We start from the raw sequence: 26,470 nt of genomic DNA, 5'->3' as shown, positions 1-26,470 counted from the left end.
TCTTGCCCATAAACAAACCACCGTATTTGAATTACCTGCTCTCCTTTTTGTCCTATCACATTATCGCCCATGTGACCCTGTAAGGAAAGGAAACATTACATTATTTTTAAAAAATGGATATGAGGAGTCGAAACCCACTGATGTTCCTCCCAATGTTTGTAAGGGAACGTTTGTATTTTAATGGTGATGTCAGTGTTACAAATATTACTTCAGCTATTTCTTGGAGGAGAGAGGCAATATGTTTCTTTCAAAAGTGGAGATCACAAAGTGCAGAGGGCTTAATGGATTGACTTCGCAAGGCAAAGGAGGACATGACGTGGGGTGGGATGGGGAAGAGAAACCAGCTTGGAGAAGGTTTTCCTGGCTCAGACACTGGTTATCTCACTTTCTGATGCCCTAGTTTTCTCATCTTAAAGATAAGAGGGAAGGATGACTGTACTTCTGGATTCTGAAATTCAAAAGTTGAAGGAGGCTAAGAAAACATTTGAGGCTATCTCCCTTCACTAGTCATTTACTGAATTGAGCTAAGTCTAATGTGAATAGTCTGTCTCCTATAACAATGGCTAATCTATCATATCAACCAATGCCTCCTTGCTATTTTTTTTAACTATTTATTTAAATCTTGTTAGTTACCATACAGTGCAACACTGGTTTCTGGAGTAGAGGTCAATGATTCATCACTTCCATACTACATCCCGTGCTCATCTCAAGTGCCTCCTGGCTTTTCTGCTCTTGAGTATATAGATCTTTCCCCCATTAGCCCACAGAAGCTACAGAAAAAAAGCTCAAGATAAGGAATGAAAACACTTTAAATCTCAGCTCTGTCATTTACGGTCTAGTTGACCACTCAAATAATGATATAATAATTGTGGAAACACCTTGGCAAGTTCCCTGCACACCAAGTCTAGCTATAGTGAGCAAGTACTACTAACTGTGTGAGGACTAATTTCCTGGGGGGCTCAGCCTCACTCAATACTTTCCTACCTAGTTAATGGAGGGGCTCAGAATAAGCCACTCCAAAATATATCACTTTGGCATAAGAATTATTTTGAGCTCAAGACAACTGAGTAACAACAAATGGAGAAAAGTTTCTCCACCCTCCTCCATTTGCCCAAGGGCAGGGTTTGGGGCCATCTTCCCCAAGGGAAGATGTCACCTGGCTCTTCTTCTATACTAGGAAGAGGAGACAATTACCACTGGAGTCAGCACTGACTGAAGTCTTCAACAAATCTTACTGAAATAACCCTCATCTCCCATTAGTTTCCTCCATATATTTACCTTCCTGCAATTTACTGCACCCTACCAGTTCAAAACCCTTTTCCTTTGTCTTGTCACTCCTCCACAGATTTTTTTCATCCTTTGTTAATATGGTACACAAGCCTCTGGACCTGAAGGCCTCTTTGGGGTTTTTATTTCATTTCTGTGAGGCCCCCACATGCATATGAAAGAAACCTTCTTCTTCTGTTAATAAGTCTTTTTTCAATTCCATTTGCCTGTCCCCACTCAGGACCTAAGAGGATAGAGAAAAAGTTTTTCCTCCCCAACACTAGCAATTGGTCTTTTTATGAGAAAGACATGCAGGACCCTGCTTAATGAGTACATGAATATTCACCCTTCATTTACTAGCATTAAGATCAGGTTGGTGTTGGGAAACAGCCTACTACAAAAGTTTATAGGATAAAGTGTTGGGTGATCGGTAGGATTATGGGAAATGGGAAATCTATGGACTTGCCCTAATCTGATAGGGAGCTCCTTATAACTGAATTATCTAGGATCAAGCTACTAAGTCCAGGGAGGAGAAAGTGAAGGGTACAAAGCTGCTTGTTCTGTTCCCTTCCCTGCCCGGAATCCTGTGGCTTCTAGAGAAGGACCAGGATGTAACCACATGTCCAGTCAGACCAGGTTTGTCTTTTAGCTGTTGTGTTATATGAACCATAATCTACCTTAGGTCCTGGAGGTCCCATGGGTCCTGGAAAGCCCTAGAAAAATGCACAAGTTAAAATTATAGCAAACAATGTACGAAGATGAAAACTCTGTGTAAAGTTTTCACTATACTGAGTTTATTAGGTTACAGGGTCTATAGTAGTGATGATTTCATACTCACTAAGAATCCTGGAGGGCCAGGTGGACCAACAGGTCCCGGAAAGCCTGGAAGGCCTGGCAAACCCTGTAAATTAAAAGAAGAATAGAGTTAAGCTTGAATTTACTTCTCATCTAAGAACAATGTCCATTAATTAAATCCATTAAAATATTTTAGTGAAATCTGAGGAACATGATGCCTCTCATTTACGGCTGCAGTTAATTACAAAAAATAAAAGAGAAGAAAAAAATGCCTAAAAGCATGTTGCCATGTATAAACAGGATGCCAGGAACATGTTGATGGCAACATTTCCAGAATTATTTTAGAGCTTTTTTTTTAATTTTTAAAATTTTGCTTTTCCGTCTATCTCTCTTTCTGCCTCACTGTCTCCCTCAGCCAAGCATGCTCCTCGGGTAGGGCCCTCTGCCTGCTCTCCTTCTGCCTACCATCCACTTTCCCCAGACATTTTTAGGACTCATATCCTCTCCCTTTTCTTATTTTCACTCAAATGTCATCCTTTCCTGGTCCATCCAATCTAAAGCCACAGCCCTTCTTCCAACCTCGACACTTCCTCTCTCCTGCCCCCGCATTATTTACCACCTTGGCATTTCCTGCGATTTAACATACCATGCACTTTACTCATTTACTAATTTACATCTTTTCTGGTTTCCAGTACTAGAATGTCAGCTTCATGAGGGCAAGAATTTTTTTTTTTTTGAACTCTTTTTTGGCTAATTTGTGCACCATGCTATCTCTAGAACCTAGAGCAGCTGCTGACCCATACTGGGGATGTACTAAATATTTCTTATATAGATGACGGTTACCCTGCTCCGTCTCCATCAGCAGTATGTGCCATACCTAGCCCACACTCTATGCACATCTAAGGGACACATCAGTGTTCCAGATTGCTGCTATCTCTTCTTACTGGATCCCTTTCCTTCAGCATCCCACCCCGTAAATGTTTCCTAAGCAAGAAAAACCAAGTCCTATCTTGTTCTGCATCTTTCCTCAGTAAAGGCTCCTAACTGCATCATTGTTCCATTTTGTGGGTCACTGTCAGTTGGCATGGCTCACCATCAGGGGGTTCAACACCCTGAACTCAAACTCTGTGACTCACTTAGACACATTTCCAGAAATTTCCACATACGCTTCTGAACTAAGTTAAAATATTTCTGGTTAATTAACCTGGAAGTTACTCCCTGTGCCTTAGGTCTATCAAGAGACCCTTCGAATCCCAAAGTAAAGCATACACAGTCCCCAAATAACCGTGTCTCTTCCTATCCATTAGGGATCATGCTCACATCTACATACATATAGATCAGAAAGTAAACCTTTCAACAGGAAAAGATGCATTTAAATAAATCCCAGTTACTTACTGTCATGCAAACTTGGAAACAGGGCTGTTACTTAACATTATAGTTTTAAATGATATTCCATGTATGGTACAAACCTATCCTTGATTTCAACAAACACAGAATAAGTGGAGCATAACTATTCCTTGAAGATTCCTCCTTAGGTTTAGGAAAGCTTGGGTAATTGAGATTTAAGCAGAGATTAAAAGACTTAGGCACAATATCATCCTTTTATATTAGTTTCATGGAGTTTTGTATGAGGTGAATGCTTTAGAATGAAATGAAGTCAATATGTCAACAGAAGAAATATGAATGTCTATTTCACATGTTCTTGTGGTTGTCAGGGGTGGGGATGGGGGATGGTGAAATGGGTGAAGGGGGTCAAAGACAGAAACCTCCTGCTAGAAATAAGTAAGTCTCGGGGATATAAGGTACAGCATAGTGACTGTAGGTAACAACACTGTACTCCAGATTTGAAAGTTGCTAAGAAAGTAAAGTTCTCATCACAAGAAAAAACAAGTATTCATCACTGTGGTGATGGAGATTAACTAGACTTATTGTGGGGATCGTTCCACAATATGTGCTAATATCTAATCATTACCCTGCACCTCTGAAACTAATATAATGTCATATGTCAATTATACCTCAATAAAAAAAGAAAACAAAACAAAAAAGAAAACAGAAAAGAAACCACAAAAATGTTCCTGAGACAGTGAGAAGGAGATTTAGGGGAAAACAGAGAAGGAGAGACAGACAAATACAGAGTCACTGAGATACAGAGAGAAGAGAAAAAGGAGAAGGACAGACAGACAGACAGACAGACAGGGACGGAGAGCCAGAGGTAGAGGACTGAGAATAACGAGACCTTCTCTGACAGGTGATACCTGGAATCCCGGAACTCCTGGCAACCCAGGGTCACCTCTTCCATCAAGTTCTATATCTTCTGCAGCAGGGGCACCCTTGAAAATGAAGAACTTCATTAAACATAATCATAAACATAAACATATTTTCAGAACTCCTTTAAATGCTTCTTCAAACTCCTACTCCCTCAAGGACACAAGTGCTTTTCAGGATATATCCTTAGAGAAATGATTTAGGATTACGTAGTTACTCCATTTTGAAGAAATAAAAGATTTTCCTGTATCCTAAAACTGACAATTTACTACAGAAGGAAGAAAGACACAAGGATGAGAAACATTTCTCAAGATACCAAAATTAGTGGCAACTCCTGATCTAGAAGGTGAGGCCCCCAGGCTGAGGTCAAGTCTCTTCTCCTAGACTCTATTCCCTTAAAGAATTTTATAAACATTGTATCCCTTAAGAGATATGTATGACAAGAGCTAAAAGAAGTTGCTGAATAGGAATAAATATCGTGTCCAATTTTTAGTTGGTTTCTGAATTAATTGTGAAACTCGATATGTAATTATTTACATCTCATTATATAATATCAGTCTTTTCATATGTACACTTAGAGATAATAATATGCCACGCTGGACTTACCTTTTCTCCTTTCAAACCAATAGCACCCTAAAAAAAGGAAACCAAATACATAACATCACTGCTTTGTCCTTGCTGCGATTCTGCTCCCTTTCCCACTGTCTACTTCCCACTCTTTTTTAGATTTTTTAAAATTTCAATCCAGTTAATTAACACATAGTGTGTCATTACTTTCAGAGGCAGAGGTCAGTGATTCATCAGCCTTATATAACCCCCAGTGCTCATTATATCATGGTCCCTCCTTAATATTCATCACCCAGTGACCCCATCCCCTCACCCCCTCCCTTCCAGCAACCCTGTTTGTTACCTACGATTCAGCCATCTCTTGCAGTTTATCTCCCTCTCTGATTTCCTCTTGTTTTATTTTTCCCTGCCTTCTCCTATGCTCCTCTGTGTTGCGTCTTAAACTCCGCATACTAGTGAAAGATTCATATGATGAATCTTTCTCTAATTGACTTATTTCGCTTAGCATAATACCCTCTAGTTCCAACCATATCACTGCGAATGGCAAGATTTCATTTTTTTGATGGCTGAGTAGTATTCTACTGCATATATATTCCCACTGGTTTTTAAACACGCTTGAGTTTCTTTCATTTAAACAGACAAAATCTCCCCCCCGCCAGTCTCTCCTTCATGCCATCTGCAATCTTCCCATTCTGTTCATTCCTTACTCCCCCTCCTGCCTCCATCCACACTGGAAATACCCCTTCTAAGGTCTGCAATGACAGTGACATTGCTAGAATCAATGACAAGACCTCAGATCTTACTGGATATCTCAGCAGCATTAGGCAGCTGTCAGCCACTCCCCTCTAGTGAAACACATCTTCCCTGGGCTTCCACAATATTCTTGGTCTTCTTTCTACCAGTAGGGTCCTCCTCTTTACAGACTTATTTCCCTCGACCCAGGTGTCCCATGCTGGGCTTTCTAAGTCTGTTCTGAGGTTATTTCCCCTCTTTCTCTTGCTCATTGTGTCACCACCATCCAGGGCCTCTCCTCTAACCAAATCCAGCTGCCTATCCCTCATCCCTGCTTGGATGTCTCAAAAGCAAAATAAAGCCTCAAAGCACAAACCTGAACTCATAAGGCATTTAATCATTCATTCATTCCCCCACCGATGAGTTTAATATCTACTACTGGTTGCCCCTGACTTCCACAAAGTCATGATGGATTTTGGCACATGGCCATTCTGGAGTAAATGACTTGTATTTATACTTTATACAGAGTTAGAAATGGACACCTACCGGGATCCCCGGGTACCCTGGTGTCCCTGGAAGGCCTGGAAACCCTCGCTCACCCTGGAAGGCAGACAAAGCTTGTTACTCTTTTCAGTTGTTCTAGAACAGCTTATTGAGATATTTTCCCTGTTTCTCTCTTCCAGCCCTGTAGTGGTAAATCTAGACTAAGTAACCCAAATTCCTTATGGCTACTGGGTCATGAGGCTGAAAGCCAGAAAACCATTATCTTATTTGAAAACAGGATTAGAATATACTGTTTCTCAAATTGTGCATAAACGGCAAAAGTCCAGTTGTGCCAAAAACCTTTTAATTGCTGTTTCCTTGAAACTTGAGTAATTAGTTCTTTTGTGGGTACCATTCTGGGTGAAAGGAAGGTGCTGTCATGGAACAAAGGGCATGAGTGAATGCTGGAAAGCTCAGTCACTCTTTTCCAAAGACCAATTTTGCATTCCCAGCTTTCATTTCTGATTTAGATAGAATCACAACCTCAGGTGAAAATCACTGGGTGAGCCCCTAATTGTCTTTTTGTGTGAGAACATAAGAGAACATTTTCAAAACCAAGAAACCAAGCCACAAGAAGAAAGAAAACCATCATGTTTCCGTCCTGAAGACACATACCAGTGGTTCTGGCTAAAAGAATCTCAAGGAAAATCTGTGCCTTCTCTTTCCTCCTTCCTCTTGATCGATTCAATCTGCGGAACGTTTCCTAGCCATCTCCTGGGTGAGAAGTACATACCTTAGAACCATTGCATCCTGGGACACCGGCAGGTCCATAGGGCCCAGGATGGCCCGGGGTGCCCTAAAAACAGAGCAAGTCTCAGAAAGGTGACATCAGCACTGAGCCCTGGGAACAAGTGGCCATCGTGAGGGACCCATGGTGAGGGAAGAGGTGGTCCAACTTAGACAGTTATTTAAGTACAAATGGCTATTAAATAGCTAAGTTGTATCTTTAGTTATTTTAGGTGATTTAAGTAAAAAGTATAGCCAATAAAATGACCAATCAAAACCAAACATTATCAAGTGAGATACATATATTTTAGATAAAACCAAAGACCTTTCTATGTAAAATGGAGTCCTTAATATGCTATTTTAAGCTGGAAGAAAGGAAAGGAAAAAGAAGAGGGGTGTATACATAAGGTAGCATTTTATTGTTCTATACTATTAAGCAGAGTTAATATTCTATCTCTTCTCTTCTCTTCTTTTCTCTTCCTTCATTTCATTCCTCTCCACTCCACTCCACTCCAACTAACCTATCCTGTCCTGTCCTGTCCCATCTCCTATGGTCAAGTCCCATCCTGTCCCATTCCATTCTGTCCCATTCTGTTCTGCTTGGATTGTTCGGGAAATCCAGCTGGACTTGTGTGTCCTACAAATCCGAACTCTAATATGTTACGTGACTCCACTGTGACATTTTCATCCTGTAGCTCCTATCATAGCAACCATTTCCTTGTGCTATTGCTTTAACCTCTTTATTAAAGTGAACTTTCTTTTTATTTCTTTTAAATGTACACATTTCCCCCATTACTTACTGGAAGTCCAGGAGGACCTGAAAATCCCGGCAATCCTGTTATTCCCTAAAGAGGTAGAAAAGGGGAAGGTGGCAAGAAAAACACTTAAAAACTATTTGAACCTATAAAAATAGAAGCATTTACCATTATGATAACAGCATCCTGCAATGACAATTAGGAATGGCTAAGCACTATTTGAAAACAAAACAAAAAAAAGGTTGGACAAACTTCTCAAAATCTTACATTTATCAAACTACTTTTTAAAAATTTTTATTTAAATTTTAGTTAACATACAGTGCAGTATTTAAAAAGATGATTAAAATGGTTTTTGCTTCTTTGGGGGCACTTTTGAGGCATAATTTGCGTACAGTAGGTGGCCCCAAGCTTCTTCAAAGAGCTTGAGGCATGTTTACCTATGAGTGCAAGTACATACTGGTATCACCACCATCCGGTCCAGACAGGGAACATCTCCACACACACAGCCCCCCACCCCCACCCTCCCCGTGGTCCTCTCACACCCTTTCCTAGACCATTAATACCCGCCCCCTTTCTGGTTTCTGCCATGACAAATTACTTTTACCTGTTCTTGAACTTCACCTATACAGTGTATCAAACAGAATGTATTCCTTTGTGACATGTGTAGAACTTTTAAAGTGCAGAGTTCTTATTTTTTAAAGAAGAAGAATTTTCATCAAACCATCCAGATGGACCAGTTGGACTACTAACCCTCACACCTTTGGGACCAGTGAATCCTGGGAGTCCTGGTGAGCCCTAGATCCAAGAAAAAAAAAAAAAAAGGAACTGGAAATTATTTGGTACTAAGACACTATAAATTAAAAGTTCCCATTCTATTCACACACCAAACTGTTTTGCTCTTGTGATTATTTCAGGGTTAACACAGTGAAATTGCTTGTTTGCTTAACTGAAGCTAAAATATTTTTTAAAAGACTTTTATTTACTTATTTATTTGACAGAGAGATTGAGAGAGGGAGAGAGAGACCAAAAGTAGGCAGAGAGGCTGGCAGAGAGTTGGGGAGGGGGGAAGCAGGCTCCCTGCTAAGCAGAGAGCCCAACTCGGGGCTTGGTCCCAGGATCCTCAGAACATGACCTGAGCCAAAGGCAGAGGCTTCACCCACTGAGCCACCCAGGTGCCCCTAAAGCTAAAATATGTATCAGAAAGGATGAACAGAAATTCATTCAAAACCCTGCTACCCAATGTGGGGTCCGGGGTCCTGCAGGACTAACATCACCTGGGAGGCTCCCAGGCCTCCCCCACTCCCACACACATTGATTCCCAATCTACGTTTTCACCAGATTAGAAAAGGATTCTTGTCCCCTTTAATGTCTGAGAAGCACTGCTGTACAAACCCCGCATTAACCAGACAGCTGCTGAGTTCTGATAAGGATGACGCAGTTATAATGGGGATGAGAATGGCAGCCAATATTTCTGTGCATGAGAAAGACTTTATTAGCAAAATGGGCCTGGCAGGCATGCATAAAGGAACAGCCGAGTAAGGACGGCCTGAACCAGAGATAAACTTGCTCTGGGCATAGGATGAATATGGCATAGAGGCCCTGTTCCTTGGAGAATAACCTTAAATGGAGACTTTTTGAACCAGGCCACTTGGTGGGGAAGTTCCATTGTCCAAAAGCCATTTTTATCATTCCTGGGAGTTTTAATATGTTTTAGTATTTTTGACTTTTTAAATTTTTTAAATTTTTTAAATTATTTTTGAGACAAGGGTTGTTACAGACAAAAAGGTTGTTACAGACTCTTCTGAGAGGGGAGGGTCAAGGCTACAGCTGGTCTTTGCTGACTGAGGCGGAATGCCTGGGTGCGTGTCCATGTTCTCCATCTCTGCGGGATGCTGTTTGCATCATGTGCAAGACCCCAGAATTGTGACTCTTTTCATGCATACAATATTTAAAATTAAGAGAGGAAAATTTTAAGGCTGAAAAATCTTTTTGGTCAGGTTTTAACATGCAATAATTGTCTGCCTTTAATCAAATTATCTTCTCTGTGTCCATTTATAAAGTACACTGTCATATCCAAATTCCATGGCAACGTGCCCCCAGATTTTCTGGATTAACTTTATGGAATACCTCCACATCACCGAACCAAACTGTTGTAAGTGCCGTATGTTTACAAAGATTATTTTAATCGATTGTTGGCTTCTCTAAAGAAATGCCAGTGTAACGAGCAGAGTGGGGGTAGAGAACGAAACAAAAAGGAAAGAGTTGGCATGAGTTGATCCAAGTCCAGCGTTGAAGCAGCAAATCCTTTCATTAGTGAAATGGAAGAACAGCCTAGGCCATGCCCTGGAGGAAGGTAGTGGGATGGTCAGACACTGAATGGATCCGATTTCAACCACTATATGTGTCCCGAGTGTAAATGATTTTTTCCCCAAAAAATTAGGGTCAGAAGGAAGAAAAATGGAGAAACAGCAGATACATGAATCAGAGAGACATGAATGGCAGAATTCCTGGAAAATGACAACATTTTGCTTGTTAGAAACTGTAGGTGTGGCTTTAGTTTCTTTGGTTATGGGAGTTTGATTCTGGCATCATCTAAAACCAGATCTGAACTCTGATTTTGCCACTAAAACAGAGACTGAGTCACCATAGGCATGATTTCTGGGATCAATGGAAAGAGTAGCTCAGAGACAGTCAAGAGCAAACACCCCAATGCCTAATACAGAATAGATTCACAGTAACTGTTGCCTTTGATGATCAAACAGGCAGTCCACACATGGATGAAATTTAAAAAGACTCTATGGGGATCAATTTCAATGATCTTTCATAGCTTACTCATTAGATCGTAGCTTGCTGGAGGCCTGCAGTCAGGGGAAGGACCACGTGAGTGCGTGAGAGCCCAGGCTTAAGTCTAGCTGGTGTCCGCAGCAGGAAAGAGCCATCAGCACATCTAGTGGGTATGTAGTTCTTTAGCAAATCCTCTAGGGTATTTATTTGAACAAAGCCCTTTGTTGTATCAAAGACTTTAGGATAAAAATGTGTGATGAGTTGAGAAAGAGGAACCCATGAAAGAAAAGAAGGGTGTGACAAAAGGAGAGAATCAGAGGAAGGATGATTCCAGAAACAAAAAAAGACAAGTGTTTCAAGGAGAGTGACCCACGTGGTTTGGAACAAAGCAGAAGGGCCTGGGACAGATAAGGACACAAAAGTCATGGGTGATTTCTGCGGGAGCATTTTCAGGGCAGGGGGACCAAAGGCAAATCATGGCGGCTGAGGAGCGAACAGGAGATGAACTACAGTTAGCCTGGTTAGTTACTTTGTTTGTTTTTTTAAATCTTGACAGAGAAAAGAAGGACATGGAGAGGATGGCAATCCTTTGCTTACAGGACCTGAAAGATCCAGATGAAATTTTATATTTCATTAGTATGGGGGCCATTTACATACTTGAGGATTGAAAGAGAAAAGCTAACATCAAAAAGAAAGGAGGGGCCAAGAGGCCTGGTTCTGGTGGGAGTCCCAGGATCAGGGGACAGGGGGAAGGAAGAACAGGTTCTGAATGGGAAGCCAAAAGAACTCACCCTTTTATGCAAGATGAAAGAAAATAGGCAGGTATAGAAGCTGTGTGGATCAGAGAGGAGGAGGAAGTTGAGTAGGGAACGTCAAGGTGATGAGCATTTGAATCTCTTGGGATAGATGCTGTTCTGAGGACCAGGCTAAGCCTGGAGAGCAGGAGTTCGCCACGGCACTCACCAGCTGGCTGAGATATGGAATTCTCTCCCGTTCCCAGCAGCCCAGGGGTAGGCATAAAGAAGGTTAGGTGAATTGGGGATATTCTAAGCTTATGAACTGACATACCTTGGGTCCCTGTGGTCCAGGCAAGCCTTCGGGACCTGGGAATCCCTTCTGGCCAGGAGAACCAGCAGGTCCAGGAAAGCCTTTCTCCCCCTATTAAAAACCAACACAGGATAAAAAACACAGAAGAGCATTGTCTAGCAATAAGCATACCCACAACCATTGCTTTCTTTTCGTTACAACTTAATGAATACATCTGACATATTTTTTTCCCCCTTGGATCAACAAAATTGGCACTCAGCAGTAAGTATAACAGTAAATGGAAAGCTACCTGCTTTTATTATTTGTTGGTAAGCTTGAAAGTTTACGCCTTTGGTGTTGTAGGAACTACTTTCCCCCAAACGGTGGCGCTACACAGAGCAGAGATTCAGAGAGTTCATCAAGAAGTAGGAAGGGAAAGCCCAGTGAGAAAGTTGAGATTGGTTCAGTGTGCTTGCTTGGGGATGGAGAGAGAATGAGGCTAACACACAAGAATGTGTATGGGGAGTGTGCATAATTGCCCTGTAGCTTGAAAAGAACAACAAGCAGGCTATCAGCTTTAGCCCTTTCTTGATTACACAGGAATTAGTAATCCAATCTGCTCTTTGTGTAGGAGATGCAGGAGATATCAAGAGTGGTATTACCAAAAGGGTGAGCGAAATAATTTTTTTAAAAGAGGTGATATTATGAGAATGTCCCTAGAAACGAGTGAGTGAAAGTAATTTAGGCCCCATGAGTGACATGGTTCTGCCAACAAATAATTTTCTGGTGAACACAGGTCCCGGGATCACTCTTTAATTATAAATGTCGCTGGTTGATTCAGTCAATTTAATTACACAATTGGTAAATTAAATTTAAAAAAAAAGAGAAAGAGACCAAGTCAGCCATTTCACATTGTTATACGCACACACATCCCATAAAAGGAGAAACAAAAGAATTTGCTTGTCCTCTGTCAATACTCAGTCACTTGCATACATTCTAGAATAGCATCTTGCACACAGTAGGGACTTGATAAATTCTTGAGAGCAAAAAGGAATCCCAGCTTTCCAACATGCATCTGAGTGAGTAAATTACATTCATAGCTTTAGGGAAAAACTTAAATCAAAGTTCGTGTTAATTATAGAATAATTGAAAATAAATAGAATAGTTACTATAGTTAGTACATAAATTATGTGTAAATTATTTTATCTAAAGAGCTAAAAATACATTCTAAAAATATTTTTAGTCCCCTTCACTATTGTTAAGCAATTCATTAGTGTCCCAGAGGAAAGGGTTTGGTAAACAAAGAAAAAACTTTAGTTCGGCCTCTGTCTTAATTATCACAAATTGCAAGTTAATGGAGCGGACTAATGAGATTTCATGGCATTCTATTTTTTCCTTGAATTCTGCAATGGAGCTACAGGTTTGCCCCGCTATCTGAAGACACAGAGTTCCTATGAAACTTTTCCTAATTGGAAATGGTGTAAAGCAAAGAGTATCCCCGCTTTCCGAAAGTTCGAATTACACCACTTTGCTTTTATGAAAAACCTACGTTAGTGTGGTAATGTGCTTTTTGTTTTTTGTTGTTGTTGTTGTTGTTGTTTTCAAAGAAGCAACATCCTCTTCGGATTTCTTTTGATTACCAAAACGAATTGCTGTGTGGGTCTTTCCTAAAAGCGGAGAGGCGCAAGGCGAGCTTTCAGAAAGCGGGGGACACCTGTAGTTCTTCCTTGTGCGGCATTTTGGCCTTAGCCAGAGTGCTGATGCGGAATTCCACCGCCAGGGGGCGCGCCTGCACCAGTGCTGCGAGCCTTGAAGTCTGCGGATTCCAATGCCTGTGTCCAACTGAGTGAGTGTTTTCCGTTGGTCTCTCATGTTTATCAACATTTCTACATATAGAGGCATTCTTAGGAGCTTTCTTTTTTGCCAACTTGCTCCTTTTTCTTTACAGACCGAAAGAGTTACATTTTAACTGATGGCATTACACAAGTTGCATGAAGCTTTCCAGAAGGCTTTTTCCCCCCACCTTTTCTTTGGTTAATGTTTATATACAATTTCTTTAAAATTGGACTTGGGGAATGAAATAACACACTGTGGGTCTTTCTGATAAGAGCGAATTCCTGGATGGGCCCCACAGAAGAAAAGAATATTATTAGGATTTCGTTTTTACCTTCTCCCCTTTGATCCCATCACAGAAGCACTGGCCTTTGTCTTTGCAGACACAGCCCTAGGAAAAGGGAAAAAGAAAGAGTTTTGTTTAAAAACAGCTTAATACATCCTGGCTGACCAGGCAAAAGCAAACATATTTTTCTGTTCTTTGAGCATGAAACACCATTTGTTAGGAGCCACACTGGGACAATAATATATCGAGAGAAACAGAGCCGAGAAGTGAGAAGAGGTTGCATATAGGAAAGCTGTCGGGTGAGTGTACATCATTTTTATTATATTGGGGAATTTAAGTTATTTATGGAAAAAACGAAGTCATCTTTCCTTGTTTCAGGATAATGTATAGTTGTACCGTATGAAATTGCCGTAACCATCAGTAGAAAGTGGTCTAATGTTGGCAAGTCTCTTAGATTTAACTATATATATATGCATATGTGTATATTAACTGGTCATATCTTCTATAAGTGATTCAAAGATTTTCTTTTCCCGGAATGATGTTCAAGAAGAACAAACTAATTCAGTAGTGCATCAACGGGTTCTTAGTATAAATCAAAAACAAAAATTTAGCTGTGAGCTTGGGCGCTCTTATCCTATCACAGTTACTTTGATACATTTTAGAACCTATGCACAGGCCAACTGTAATGAAGGTCGATTTTTGAAAATTTCTCTGCCAGCAGAGGAACAAAGAGGTAGTTGAAAATACTAAATTTAAAATGTGCTTTGACACATGTTCTATGTTTATGTATTTATCTTCTAAATTTTTTTCTTCAGGTTAATATTAACTGAGAATGAGTTTGCTTTCCACAGGAAATGAATATTAATTGACAGCAAAAGCGGGGCAATTCTAGGACCTGTGCTGGCTGGTTGGTAGGAAGAAATAAAATAGAAATTACTTCAGATATTTCCAAAGTGGAGGGCCCTATTTGTTCAATTAAAATAAAATGCTCAAGCAAAAACATCTTTGTTTCCTGAATGTAGAACAGTAGGCTATGCTGCCTTTCAAGAAAGAGAAGTGCATAGTAATTTTCAGACACCAAATTTATACCTACCTCACAATTTATATAAATAGAAAGTGACTGACAAGGAAAATCTATATTCCCCTCAAGGGTTGGAGAGTTGGTATTTTTTAGAAAACAATTTTTCTGATTTTCCTCCCAGATGTTTGGGGTCATTCAGTCATACCTTGGCATAATATATCAAACTTGTCTTTCTAGATTTTTAAACTTTATGTTCATTTCAATCCCATATTTAAGAATACTCAACTGAAGTAATAGTTCTCAAAGTGGGGTCCCCCCACCAGCAGCAGCCACACCACCTGTAAGCTTGTCAGAAATGTGAACCCTCGGCCCTACCCCAGTCCCCCTGGATCAGAAACCCTGATCTCAGGGGTGGGTCTCAGTATTCTGTTTTAATAGGCCCTCTGAGTGATTCTGATCCCACTGGTCTAAGCTATCATGTAAAATCTGAGTCTGCAAGCTAGAGCTAATTCTCGAAATGTGTCTGAACATTAGATCATCTGACACATTAATTTGCACATCGGTTTTCGTTTGGGCTGTCTTTTTTTCCTGTCATCCCAAGCAAGTAACCAAGTTTTTGTGCCCCTCACTTTTGGAATGCTTTGTCACTGGGCTGAAAGCGAAAGCCGGCTGAAGACAAGAGCTCCAGCTTTTGTTTCTGGTTTCAGTACCTGCTGCCAGTTGGTCCCAAGAGTTGGAGGGACAAGCATGCTGCTCCCACACAGCATGTGTATGTGTGGGGGTGCAGCAGGGCCTCAGAGAGGAGTCCGAGTCCTACACCCAAGAGCACTAGATATTGGACAAGGAAGCACCACCTGCGTGAGGACCCAATGCCCAGGTTCACGCGGTGGTGATGGGCCACGGTTTTCAAGTAGACAGTGAGCCTCTCTGACTCTTCTGCCTCCAGACACAACACAGCACTTTCTGGGAATCTCTGGACCACGGGTAAGAGGAGGCAAATGACCAATTCTCTAAACTCTCAGAAGGTAGATGGAGGTCATGAGTCAGGCCTTATTTTATTTCTCGGAGTGAACGCCGTGTTGGCCGTACGTTACTGGAAATCTTTCACATGAGCTTGAACAAGTATGTGTTTGTCCCCAAATGAGATCAGGTCATCCTTCTTATTTGCTCCCATGAACACTTGTAGTTACATGATTAATGTATATTTTCCCTGGGGCCTGTAAGCCCTAGGAGGGAAGGAATTATAGTCTTATTCACATAAGTAGCCCTGATGAATAATATATACTCAGCAAATGCTTGTGGATTCGGTAAATGGATGGATGGGTAGATAGAAAACTGGTAATTTGTTTACATCCAATTTGGACCTGGAATTTCAAGACACAGGAGCCTATGGCTATTGTTGCACTACCGTGACTGAGATCTTTTCTCTACGCATGAATCATGCACAACTATCATTGAAGTGGCAAAAAAATGAAACTAGAAGCCTCGGCTATTTTAATACCTGTTAAAATTAACACCAGGCTAATTAGTTAATAGTTGCTTGGACTGAAAAGTCTTTTTTGGAAACTTTGAAACCCTTCAAGAAGTTGAAAAACAGTGCAATGAACCCTTCTAGAGCTTCCTATCTAGGTATGCCAACTGTTACCATCTCTTTCTCTTTCCCTCCCCCTCTCTCTCTCTCTCTCTTTCACACACACACACACACACACACACACACACACACACACACACGTGTTTTTGCCAGACTGCTGAAAAGTAGACTATAGACACCAGGACATTTCACTGCAAATGCTTCTGTGTGCATCTCCCCAAAACAACAGTATATTCTTATCCAGTTGAAACATCATTTCTGAAACTAAAAAATCAACACTGATTTTTTAATTTCAGGTAATTGGTAACTTCAAGTTACTGGTTCTAAAGTGAGCTCTGCAGGCTTATATAAGACTTATATAATGTTTTTACTTATAACCAATAAATGAAGTCTGTTCTCAACCCGTGGTTCTCACGGTTTCAAAGAAGAAGCCTTAGGACTCAGACGGGTGGTATTCACAGATTGGGTATAGGGCTCACTGTGTGTGACTGTATTGTTCCCTTGAGTTCCCTCTTGCCTGGGGTCTGGCTTTCCATCTTCACCCATAGTGACTTTGGTCCCTTTTTCTGGTCATCAAAACCATGGTTCCTGATTTTTTACATTATTGCCCTTCAGTTGGAACATTAGGGGGTAACATATTTAGGTTTTGTTTGTATTTGGCTTCATTGTCTTTACGTTAAGATAAAAACTCTATTTGATAGTTCAAAACCAGCTGGTTGGTTAAATGAAAAAGTTAGTTAAATTGAGCAATTAAAAAAAAATGAACAAACAGATCCACGAACATTTTAGACATTTTATAACTTAAAATATACACATGTATGCCAAATCTTCAATCTTATGAAATAGGGTCTGGGTCTTTTCTTTGGGAATGGGTCTGCTGTTGGAATTCTGTGACACCATTCTTCCTAAGCCACACCCATGATGCACCACTGACCATTTCAACTTCTGGTTTCTTTGAAACAGGTTTATTCCTGAAAGATGCTTATGGAGTAATTTGAGTATGGAGTCCTTCTCGGCATTAAACCATGTTTTTCTCTAACTTCTTAAATGTTTTCTCAGCCATATTTAATTGAATAGCAGTTTCTAGTTGTCACAGAAACACAAATCTTAGGCATTTGTATTTAACCAATTTGTTAGTTAATACTTAATGAAATCACTTTGTTACTACAATAAGTACAACTGATAGAAACAACTAACTCTTGGCAACCATAAAACTCCACGAGTGGAGCAGGCATATGCCAATGTACTAGGGAGAAGCCTATGGGTCTCAGGTGGGCAGTGTCAGTGGGCATCGACCCATACACTATAGAGCAGGTATGGAGAGTTCTGGTCAGTCCAACAGTCACTCAAAAGGAGAGTCATTGTGAGAGCATCTATCTGTCCACCATGTCACCCACATGCAGTGGTCAGCACAGTTGGCAAGATTCCAGAGCTAGGTCCAGGGCTGTTTCTCAGCTTAGCAGAAATGCTCCAAAACTCTTCTAGTTTTAATTTGCAGTTAAAATGACAAGGCATGGCCAGCCTATATATTTGCAAAATTGGACTGACCTAGGACTTCAGAGTATGTGACAATTTTGCTGACACACAGATGCTCCACCTGAGTGAATAAAGTTAGGGGCCCTCTCTGGCTTTTGTTCAACTGCTACCTTGGAAGCAAGTGCTGCGCCTGTGATACATCTGAGAGCACTTCCCAGGCCATGGAAATTAGGCTCTTCACTTTTTAGATGGTAATGACAGTAGCCTCAGACTCAAGATATTCATTTCTCTTAATTAAGCTGTTTTTCCTGAACTAATTTCTAAATTTGCAAATGTGTATGAATAATTCAAATAGATTATTTGGCAAAAAGGTACAGTGACTCTATTTTCATTATCACTGAGTTTGATCCACTTTTTTTGTAGCCACTTTTGAAACACCACGGAATGTTTTTCCATGGTAGAATAGACTATAACCCATTACCCTCTATTCAAATGCTAAATCACTTAAAAATCAGCTTGGCCAAGTGCTACTGGCCATTAAGAAAGCAGAACTAATGAATATTTCTTAAGCAAAAATTTTATGACTTTTCCTCTTCCAATAATAAAGTACCTCTTAGTTTCCACATACCTTAATGAAATAAGAAATCATTTGTCATGAGTAGAAAGCTCTTAATAATGATTTTATGGGTTTTTGCACCCCGCTAGCCATTAATACATCAGGAAGTGATCCAAGATTACATGATGTTTTAGCACTTTTGAATATTAAATAGTTAAAACTCGTGAGAATGATTCATTTAAAGGTCACATGCATTTTTTACAATCTCACTTAAAATGTAAAATAAACTGTGATAGTAGAGAATCTTAATAGGTTTAGAAGTCAAGAAATAACAGTTCTTAGGCCATACCTACATAGGATCTGTTCCCAGATTTGTTAGCTGTGAACTGGAGCTTAGGACAATTACTTAATCCTTCCAAGTTACCTTTTCTTTAACGGAAGATATTAAGATCTATCCTCCAGGGGGGTTTTTTGTGAGTAGGATTTGGGATGCTGTCCCTAAGGAGCCTGCAGAGTGCCCTGCTTCCAGTCAAAGGGGGTCACTTCTCTCCCCTTTCTTGCTGTACTAGGCCAAAGGACACACACACTATTATCTGATACTTCCTACCATCTGTCCCATCTGCACATGTCCTGATTCTAACAGCAACAGTAAGAGACTGAAATGTATTTTTGTTTGACTACAAATGAATTAAGTAGTATTTGTTAATAGTACTCTTAGAGTATATTGAATATACTAGTTGATATTATTTATACATGAGCACAGATATAATTTGTTTTACTTGTTTAATAAAATATTGGTTGGAAACCCCAACGGTCCCTGATGCTCATACATGAAAGATGCCAAGTCAAGTGTATTATATAAAGGCAGCATGCACTTCCCAGGAGGTCTGATCGGCTGGCTCTCCCACTGGTCTCTTTGTCTCAGCTCCCAGCCTGCCCTTGGACTGCCCACGAATTGCCCCCATGTTGCCCTCTCTTCCCAGCAATGTTGTAGAAGGGTTAAGGGTACTGTTTCCAGGGCAGACTTCCTGAGTCTACATCCCAGCTCTGCCAAGTCATTTGTATAACTTTAGGTGCTCTCTAGTGCCTTAGTTTCCACAGCTGTAAAACAGGGTCAAATGGGTTAATATTGGTAAAGCACTTAAATGAATATATAGCACTTGGGGTTGTGAAGGGAACCAGAATATGTCACCCCAATATTCCTCTCTGACATAAAAATTATTTTGAATTGAAAGCAATAACGAGGCAGTAAATGCAGAGAAGGTTCCCCTTTTCTATGTAAAGGAAAGAAACTGGAGACAGACTCTCATTAGTCTAGAGATAGCACCAGAGGAATTTCATTTTTTAAAAAATTTTATTTATTTATTTGACAGAGATCACAAGCAGGCAGAGAGGCAGGCAGCGGGGTGGGGGGGGGGGAAGAAGGCTCCCCGTTGAGCAGACAGCCTAATGCGGGGCTCGGGATCATTACCTAAACCTAAGGCAGAGGCTTTAACCCACTGAGCCACCCAGGGGCTCCACCAGAGGAATTTCAAATAAACCTACTCCTAGTCACCTCTCCACCACTTACAACCACAAGCCCAAACCCCCTGTCTTGTTAATTCTTCACAAATTTATTGCTTCTATGTCTAAAAGGTATAAAGTTTCCTGCTCTGGTCACTTCTTTGGATCTTCATTCTCTTGTGAAGACTCCCATGAGCATGTAAAATATTAATTAAATTAGTGTGCTTTTCTCCTGTTAATCTTGGTCAGTTTAATTTTTAGTCCCAGTCAGGGACCCTAAGAGGGTCAAGGAAAATTTTTTCCTCCCCTACAGCTGTTACTGTGGCTATCAACAGTTTGGGCAATTACTAATGTATTAAATTAATATTGTTACTTAAATGTCCATGAGTTGAGGGCTTACTACGTTTTCTAGACTACAAGGAGAAACAATATCTCACAATTCCTTCTATCTCCTCAGCACTGGCAGGCAGCAAACATTTCTCTTTTTACTCCTAAGACAAATAAAGAATCTAGTTATGAACATACATTTTTACTGGTCATTAATAAGCCAGGAAATCATTTCCAAATAATCTTGGATGTTTCTGCTTTCTGCCTTCAAAACCCTGTATGCCCATCGTACCAGCATTCTGGTGAAACAGAAGTGGACTTCCCTGCCTGCCCCCCAGCCTCTCCTCCCCCACGTTCAGCCCAGCCTGGTTTAGTGTAAGGGGAAGTTGGCAGCGTTCAAAGCTGGTTAACACTCTACTGAGCAGGTCTGTTGATTCTGCATTATGATTATTGATCCTTTGCCCAGCCAATAGCCTGAGGCGAAAGTTTTTGTGTGTGAAAAGAGCTGACCGAGTGTGGCTGACTGAGCCAGACAGACTCCATGAGCCGCTCTTCGCAGGGCCCCTCCATCCCGCGTCTGCCTTAAGCAACTGACCATGAGCCTTGGCAGCATGCCCTCCAGTAAAGGAGAAGGACACCCGTGCACCGCTCTCGTGGTGGCCCCTTCTTCCCCGCCCAGGAGCCCTTGTCACCACACTTGGTTATCACAGAAATCTCACTGGAGCTGCCACTTCCTATCTTTCAACCCCTGTCCAGAGAGACATCACTAGTCTAGACATCTAAATCAGCCACCCGTTTTTGTTTTTCTGGACGACAGCAAGCATGCACATTACTGGCTCTGACAAAGAAGGTGGCAATCAGAGGTCTCTGGTACATTTGGGAATACATCGGTAAGAAAGTTCTGTCCATCTTGTATAAGGCAGCGAGTGGAATTTATACCTATAATCATTAACTCCAGGTTTTCGGGGTTTTTTTTTTTTTTCCCCCTTGCCCTAAAAGGTTTTAAGTCTAACAGGACTAAGAGTCCTTCACCATTCATGTAAGATTAACAGACTCTGAAGGATCCCATGATAAGGATGCTGTAGAGGAAATGAACTTGGATCCTTCCTAATATGATTTCAGTAGTTAACATTTTTTTGAACAGTGACTACATAGGACACTGCTCAGGCTCTCTGCTTTGTGTATGGCCTCATTTACACCCAGTAACAATTCTGTGAGGTAGGTACTAAAATTAGCTCTACCTTCGAGCTATGAAAACTGGATGTCAGAGGCTAGAGGTCTTTACGAATGGAGCTGGGGGAGATGGATCCAGCTGGTTTGATCCAGGACCACGTTCTCAGCCACTATACTATATTTAATTATTGACTGGCTTTGTAGGCTACTGAGGCACTGGGGAAGGGACTCAGATGTATCTCTTCCCCTCACACTGTCACTGTGCCCCCAACGACGGCATGTAAAATCCCAGGGATAAATGTAACATCGTAGTTCATGGAGTTTACAGTATAAATCAGGAGTTGGTGCACTGCAGCCCACAGGCCAAATCCAGTCTGTGTCTGTTTTTGCACTACTTTCGACCTAAGAATTTATATTTTTCAAACAGTTGGGAAAAAATAAAAAGAAACATAGTATTTTGTAACATGTGAAGATTGCCAGAGTGGCACCCAGGACTCTCTCTCTTCCCCCTGTCCCCTCCTCATATTCCTCCACTTCCTCCCACCATACTTCAGTCCAAGGGTTATTGGCAGGGAGGGCACAGTTAATGCAAATTGTGGGTTGGAAGAATCCAGAAGATCATCTAATCTAATAGTTCTTTATGTTTTGTACTTCACAAGGCAGCAAAATTAAAAAACAATTAATGGAAACGAACAGTGGATTGTTTTATTTATATTTTGATATGTAAGGGCAATGGCTATCTTCAAATATGCATAAGCAAATCTATCTCCCCAACCATGAGCCAATAGCAAATCTATCATCTACTATCGTCATCCTTTAAGAGAAAACAGGGATTTTTGGAGCACCTGGGTGGCTCAGTGGGTTAAGCCTCTGCCTTAGGTACAGGTCATGATCTCAGGGTCCTGGGACTGGGCCCCACATCAGGTTCTCTGCTCAGCAGGGAGCCTGCTTCATCACACCCCCTTCCCCCACCTGCTGCTCTGCCTACTTGCGATCTCTCTTGCTCTCTGTCAAATAAATAAATAAAATATTTTTTAAAAAACAGGTTTTGTTTTGTTTTGTTTTAAAGACTCACCTATTTATTTGAGAGAGAGGGAGCAAGAGCTTATGTGTGCTCTTGCCCCCGAGGGGAAGGGGTAGAGTGTCTTAAGCCCACTCCATACTGAGCATGCGGGGCTCACATTGAGCCTGACAGGGCTCTATTTCATAACCCCAATCACAACCCTGATCATGATGCCAGCTGCAAACAAGGCACTTAACCAACTACACCTCCCAGGCGCCCCAAGAGAAAACAAATTAGAGCACTGTTAATGAAGCAAGTAAATGCTCATAGACTACAAGATGCTCCCTTAAAGTAAAAATAAGTAAGTTTTACTTCATAGGCAATACCTACGCTGTTCTTTTCTCATTTCCCTTGGTCTGGTGAAAGTCTACACCATCCAACACAGGCATGACTTTGGGAAGCACTGAACTAGTCATAACTATCTTCTCTCTGCCACCCACATCCCTTCTGGTCAGCCACTATCTGCTTTGTGACCTATGACCGCATGGTTTTCTCTCTGAGAGATCTCAGCAAGCTAATCTCATACAGTGTAATGCATGTTGCATTTAAAAATATGCCCTATAAACTGACACATTTTTTACTGATAAATGTCTCTTACACACACACACACACACACACACACACCCCTCCATTAATGCCCCAAGTGGTAGAAAATTCAAACTCCCGACTGACAGGCAAGACATATTTTGGGGCACATGGGACCCTTTAGCTTGCCTGCTTGGTTTGCCTATATGTAGGACCAGGTCTTTTAAAAAATATTTTTGATACTATTACTTGTTTAAAAAAGTCAGAGGGAGAGACAAAACAGAAGAGACTGTGGACTCTGAGAGAGAAACTGAGGGGTTTGGGGGGGTGGGAAGGTGAGCCTGGTGGTGGGTATTATGGAGGGCATGGATTGCATGGAGCAATGGGTGTGGTGCATAAACAATGAATTTTGGAACACTGAAAAAAAAATTTAATTTAATTTTAAAAAAAAGAAAAGGAAGTATCTTGTGGGGGCACTTGGGTGGCTCAGTTGTTGGGTGTCTGTTTTCAGCTCAGGTCATGATCCCAGGGTACTTGGATTGAGCCCCATGTCGGGCTCCCTGCTCAGTGGGAAGCCTGCTTCTCCCTCTCCCATTCCCCTTGCTGGTGTTCCCTCTCTCGCTGTGTCTCTCTCTGTCAAATAATAAATAAAATTTTTAAAAAGTATCTTGTATATAAAACTAATCTAGGGTCACTTGGGTGGCTCAGTGGGTTAAAGCCTCTGCTTTCGGCTCAGGTAATGATCCCAGCGTCCTGGGATCGAGCCCCGCATCGGGCTCTCTGCTCAGCAGGGAGCCTGCTTCCCCCCGCACCCCGCCTGCTTCTCTGTCTACTTGTGATCTCTGTCTGTCAAATAAATAAATAAAATCTTTTAAAAAAATGTAAAAAATTTAAAAAAAAAAAACCTCATCTATTTCTTTTTCATTTGCCAACCCGTGAAGAAGCACAGTAGAACCAGGCATGTCAAGGTTCTTGTTCATCTCTCCAGGGATGTTTCTTCATGTGGGAGAGAATCTGGAAAAGTGGCCCTTAGCTCTTGTCCATGTGGAGAATGGTCACATGGCTTTCACCACTTCCAAAAGCTGTCACTTGGCTAATTATACCAACTGTCAATAGCAAATCTAAAGTGATTTTCAGAGTTTTACAGTTTTCAGCTTTGGGTTCTGGGAGAGCTGCTAGAAGTGTTTAGAAACCTTGCACTCGGGGCACCTGGGTGGCTCAGTGGGTTAAAGCCTCTGCCTTTGGCTCGGGTCATGATCCCAGGGTCCTGGGATCGAGCCCCGCATTGGGCTCTCTGCTCCGTGGAGGGCCTGCTTCCTCCTCTCTCTCTGTCTCTGCCTGCCTCCCTGCCTACTTGTGATCTCTCTCTCTGTCAAATGCATAAATAAAATCTTTTTTTTTTAAAGATTTTATTTATTTATTTGACAGACTGAGATCACAAGTAGGCAGAGAGGCAGGCAGAGAGAGAGAGAGAGGGGGAAGCAGGCTTCCTGCGGAGCAGAGAGCCCGATGTGGGGCTCGATCCCAGGACCCTGAGATCATGACCCGAGCCGAAGGCAGCAGCCCAAACCACTGAGCCACCCAGGCGCCCCGAATAAATAAAATCTTAAAAAAAAAAAAGAAACCTTGCACTCGATCATATAAATATAAGATGATGATTCAAGAGAAAATCCATTTTCTATCTGTGAACCTAAAGGTAACTCAAAAGGAAGACAAGAAGCTGAAGGTCCCTCTTTAGATGAGGTCAGATTTCCAAATGGAAGCCTTGTTTGGATTTTTGGGGAGATTCTGATGTGCTACTGTTTGAAAATATGGACACAATTTGGGTAGCAGTATTATTCTGAATAATAAGGAGAAAAAAACAGGCTCACTTATGTATGTAAAAGTTAATCCAGAAAGATAGTTGTTTATTTTTTTAATTAAAAAAATTTTTTTAAAGATTTCATTTATTTATTTGACAGCGTTCACAAGTAGACAGAGAGAGGGAGAAGCAGGCTCCCTGCTGAGCAGAGTCTGATGTGGGGCTCGATCCCAGGATTCTCCACCACGACCTGAGCCGAAGGCAGAGGCTTAACTCACTGAGCTACACTGCTGCCCCGAAAGATAGTTGTTTAAATACTTTTATATTTATCCTCTTTTTTTGCATGTGTGTGAAAACCAGAATAAGATGGATAAAGAACCAAAAACAGATGAGAACCAACTCACAAGATGAGAAAAACAAGTGAGCAGACAAAAACAGATCAAAAGTGTCAATTGTTGGAAGCTGGGTGACCAGTGAAAGCTTCATGTCAACTGGACCATTACATTTGTAAATACTTTGACACATACCCTCTGTTCCAATAAAGATAAGACAAAAAACTCAAAAACAAGATAAATATTTCTAGTGAGTAACATTCAATGACAACACAAAGCATTGGGGGGGGGTGGGTACTGAATCATCACATGGTTGGACTGAGTCTAGAAGCCAACTATGGTGGTTTGGAATTTGGCACCTGTGCATAGTAAGGAACATGAACCAAGAAACACCATTTTAACATTATTTAGAGTCATGAGGCATTTCCAATAGGGTCCATTCCAAAAGGGTGGGTACACACAGAGGAGAAAGAAAAAAGAAACAACAAAAATTGGAATACAGAGCTGTGGTAGCTAGTCTCTAAGATGGTCCCTAGTGATTCCTCCTCCTGGCATTCATGCCTTTTTGTAGTCCCATCACATATTGAACCAGGGTCGGTCTGTAGGACCAACAGAATAGGACAAGCATGATGCTATGTCACTTGAGACTAAGTCATAAAATAAAATTGTGATATCTGCTCTGTCTTGGGTTACTTGCTATGAGGAATCCAGCTGCCATGTCAAGTCAAGGAGCCTTATGAAGAGGTCCATGCATTAAAGAACTGAGGCCTCCGGGAACAACCCTATGAATGAGTTATTTGACTCTGTCAAGACTTAGATGACTACTGCTTCAGCCTACAGCTTCTGAAAGGCATGAGGGACCTGGAGATAGCACCCCCAGACTTCTGCTCCCAGGATTCCTGGCCCTCAAAAAATGTATAGGATGATAGATGTTCACTGCTTTGAACTGAACAATTGGGGGCTAATCAATTAGGTAATAGTGAATAATACAGGATAGCCAACTAAAATTAAAAGTTTGATGGAAATGATAAAAGAGAAATTTAGGAACTTTCTCAGAAAATAGGGCAAAAGAAAAAGAGGTGAACAATAACAAAAAAAAGCACAAAAGTTTTGAGGATCAATTCAGGATGTCCAGTATCTGACCAAATGGGATTTCAGAAAGGCCAAGGAGAGAAAATTAGAAGAAATTATCGAAGAAATAATATAAGAAATGATTCTCTCAGTGAAGAATATAAATGTTTTCATTGATAGGGCCCACTGAATATCCCCTTACAAATACAGACATCTGAGGTATATTATCAAAGCATTCCAGAACACTGGGGACCATGAGAAGATTCTAGAAGGAAACAACAAGAAGAAACAGTCACATACAAAGATCTTAGAATCCAATGACACATTGGATGTGTCAACAATAATACTACAAGGGAGATATGGCATGATGCTTTCAGAATTCTAGGGCAAATTGATTTTCAGTGTAGTCTTTGATACTCACCAAATGATACATTAAGTTTGAGGACACACAGA

At 41.1% G+C, this 26,470-nt stretch overlaps 1 protein-coding gene across 2 annotated transcripts in view; it reads right to left on the bottom strand.

Annotated features, from left to right (window-relative positions):
* COL4A3 (collagen type IV alpha 3 chain) overlaps positions 1-26,470 on the bottom strand; it is a 126,963-nt gene that overhangs the window by 51,421 nt on the left and 49,072 nt on the right. For both annotated transcript variants that reach the window (XM_032355023.1, XM_032355022.1), the window contains exons 2-12: positions 13,627-13,683; positions 11,502-11,591; positions 8,400-8,444; positions 7,695-7,739; positions 6,902-6,964; positions 6,172-6,225; positions 4,933-4,959; positions 4,317-4,391; positions 2,105-2,167; positions 1,944-1,979; positions 36-77 (exon numbers count right to left, since the gene is read on the bottom strand). In XM_032355023.1, the coding sequence (XP_032210914.1) occupies positions 36-77; positions 1,944-1,979; positions 2,105-2,167; positions 4,317-4,391; positions 4,933-4,959; positions 6,172-6,225; positions 6,902-6,964; positions 7,695-7,739; positions 8,400-8,444; positions 11,502-11,591; positions 13,627-13,683 (597 nt within the window). The remainder of the gene's footprint in view (positions 1-35; positions 78-1,943; positions 1,980-2,104; positions 2,168-4,316; positions 4,392-4,932; positions 4,960-6,171; positions 6,226-6,901; positions 6,965-7,694; positions 7,740-8,399; positions 8,445-11,501; positions 11,592-13,626; positions 13,684-26,470) is intronic.

This window comes from Mustela erminea, chromosome 8, assembly GCF_009829155.1.
Source record: "Mustela erminea isolate mMusErm1 chromosome 8, mMusErm1.Pri, whole genome shotgun sequence".
Lineage (NCBI taxonomy): Eukaryota > Metazoa > Chordata > Mammalia > Carnivora > Mustelidae > Mustela > Mustela erminea.
Note: the sequence above shows the minus strand (reverse complement) of the source record. Positions and strands in the feature narration are given on the sequence as shown.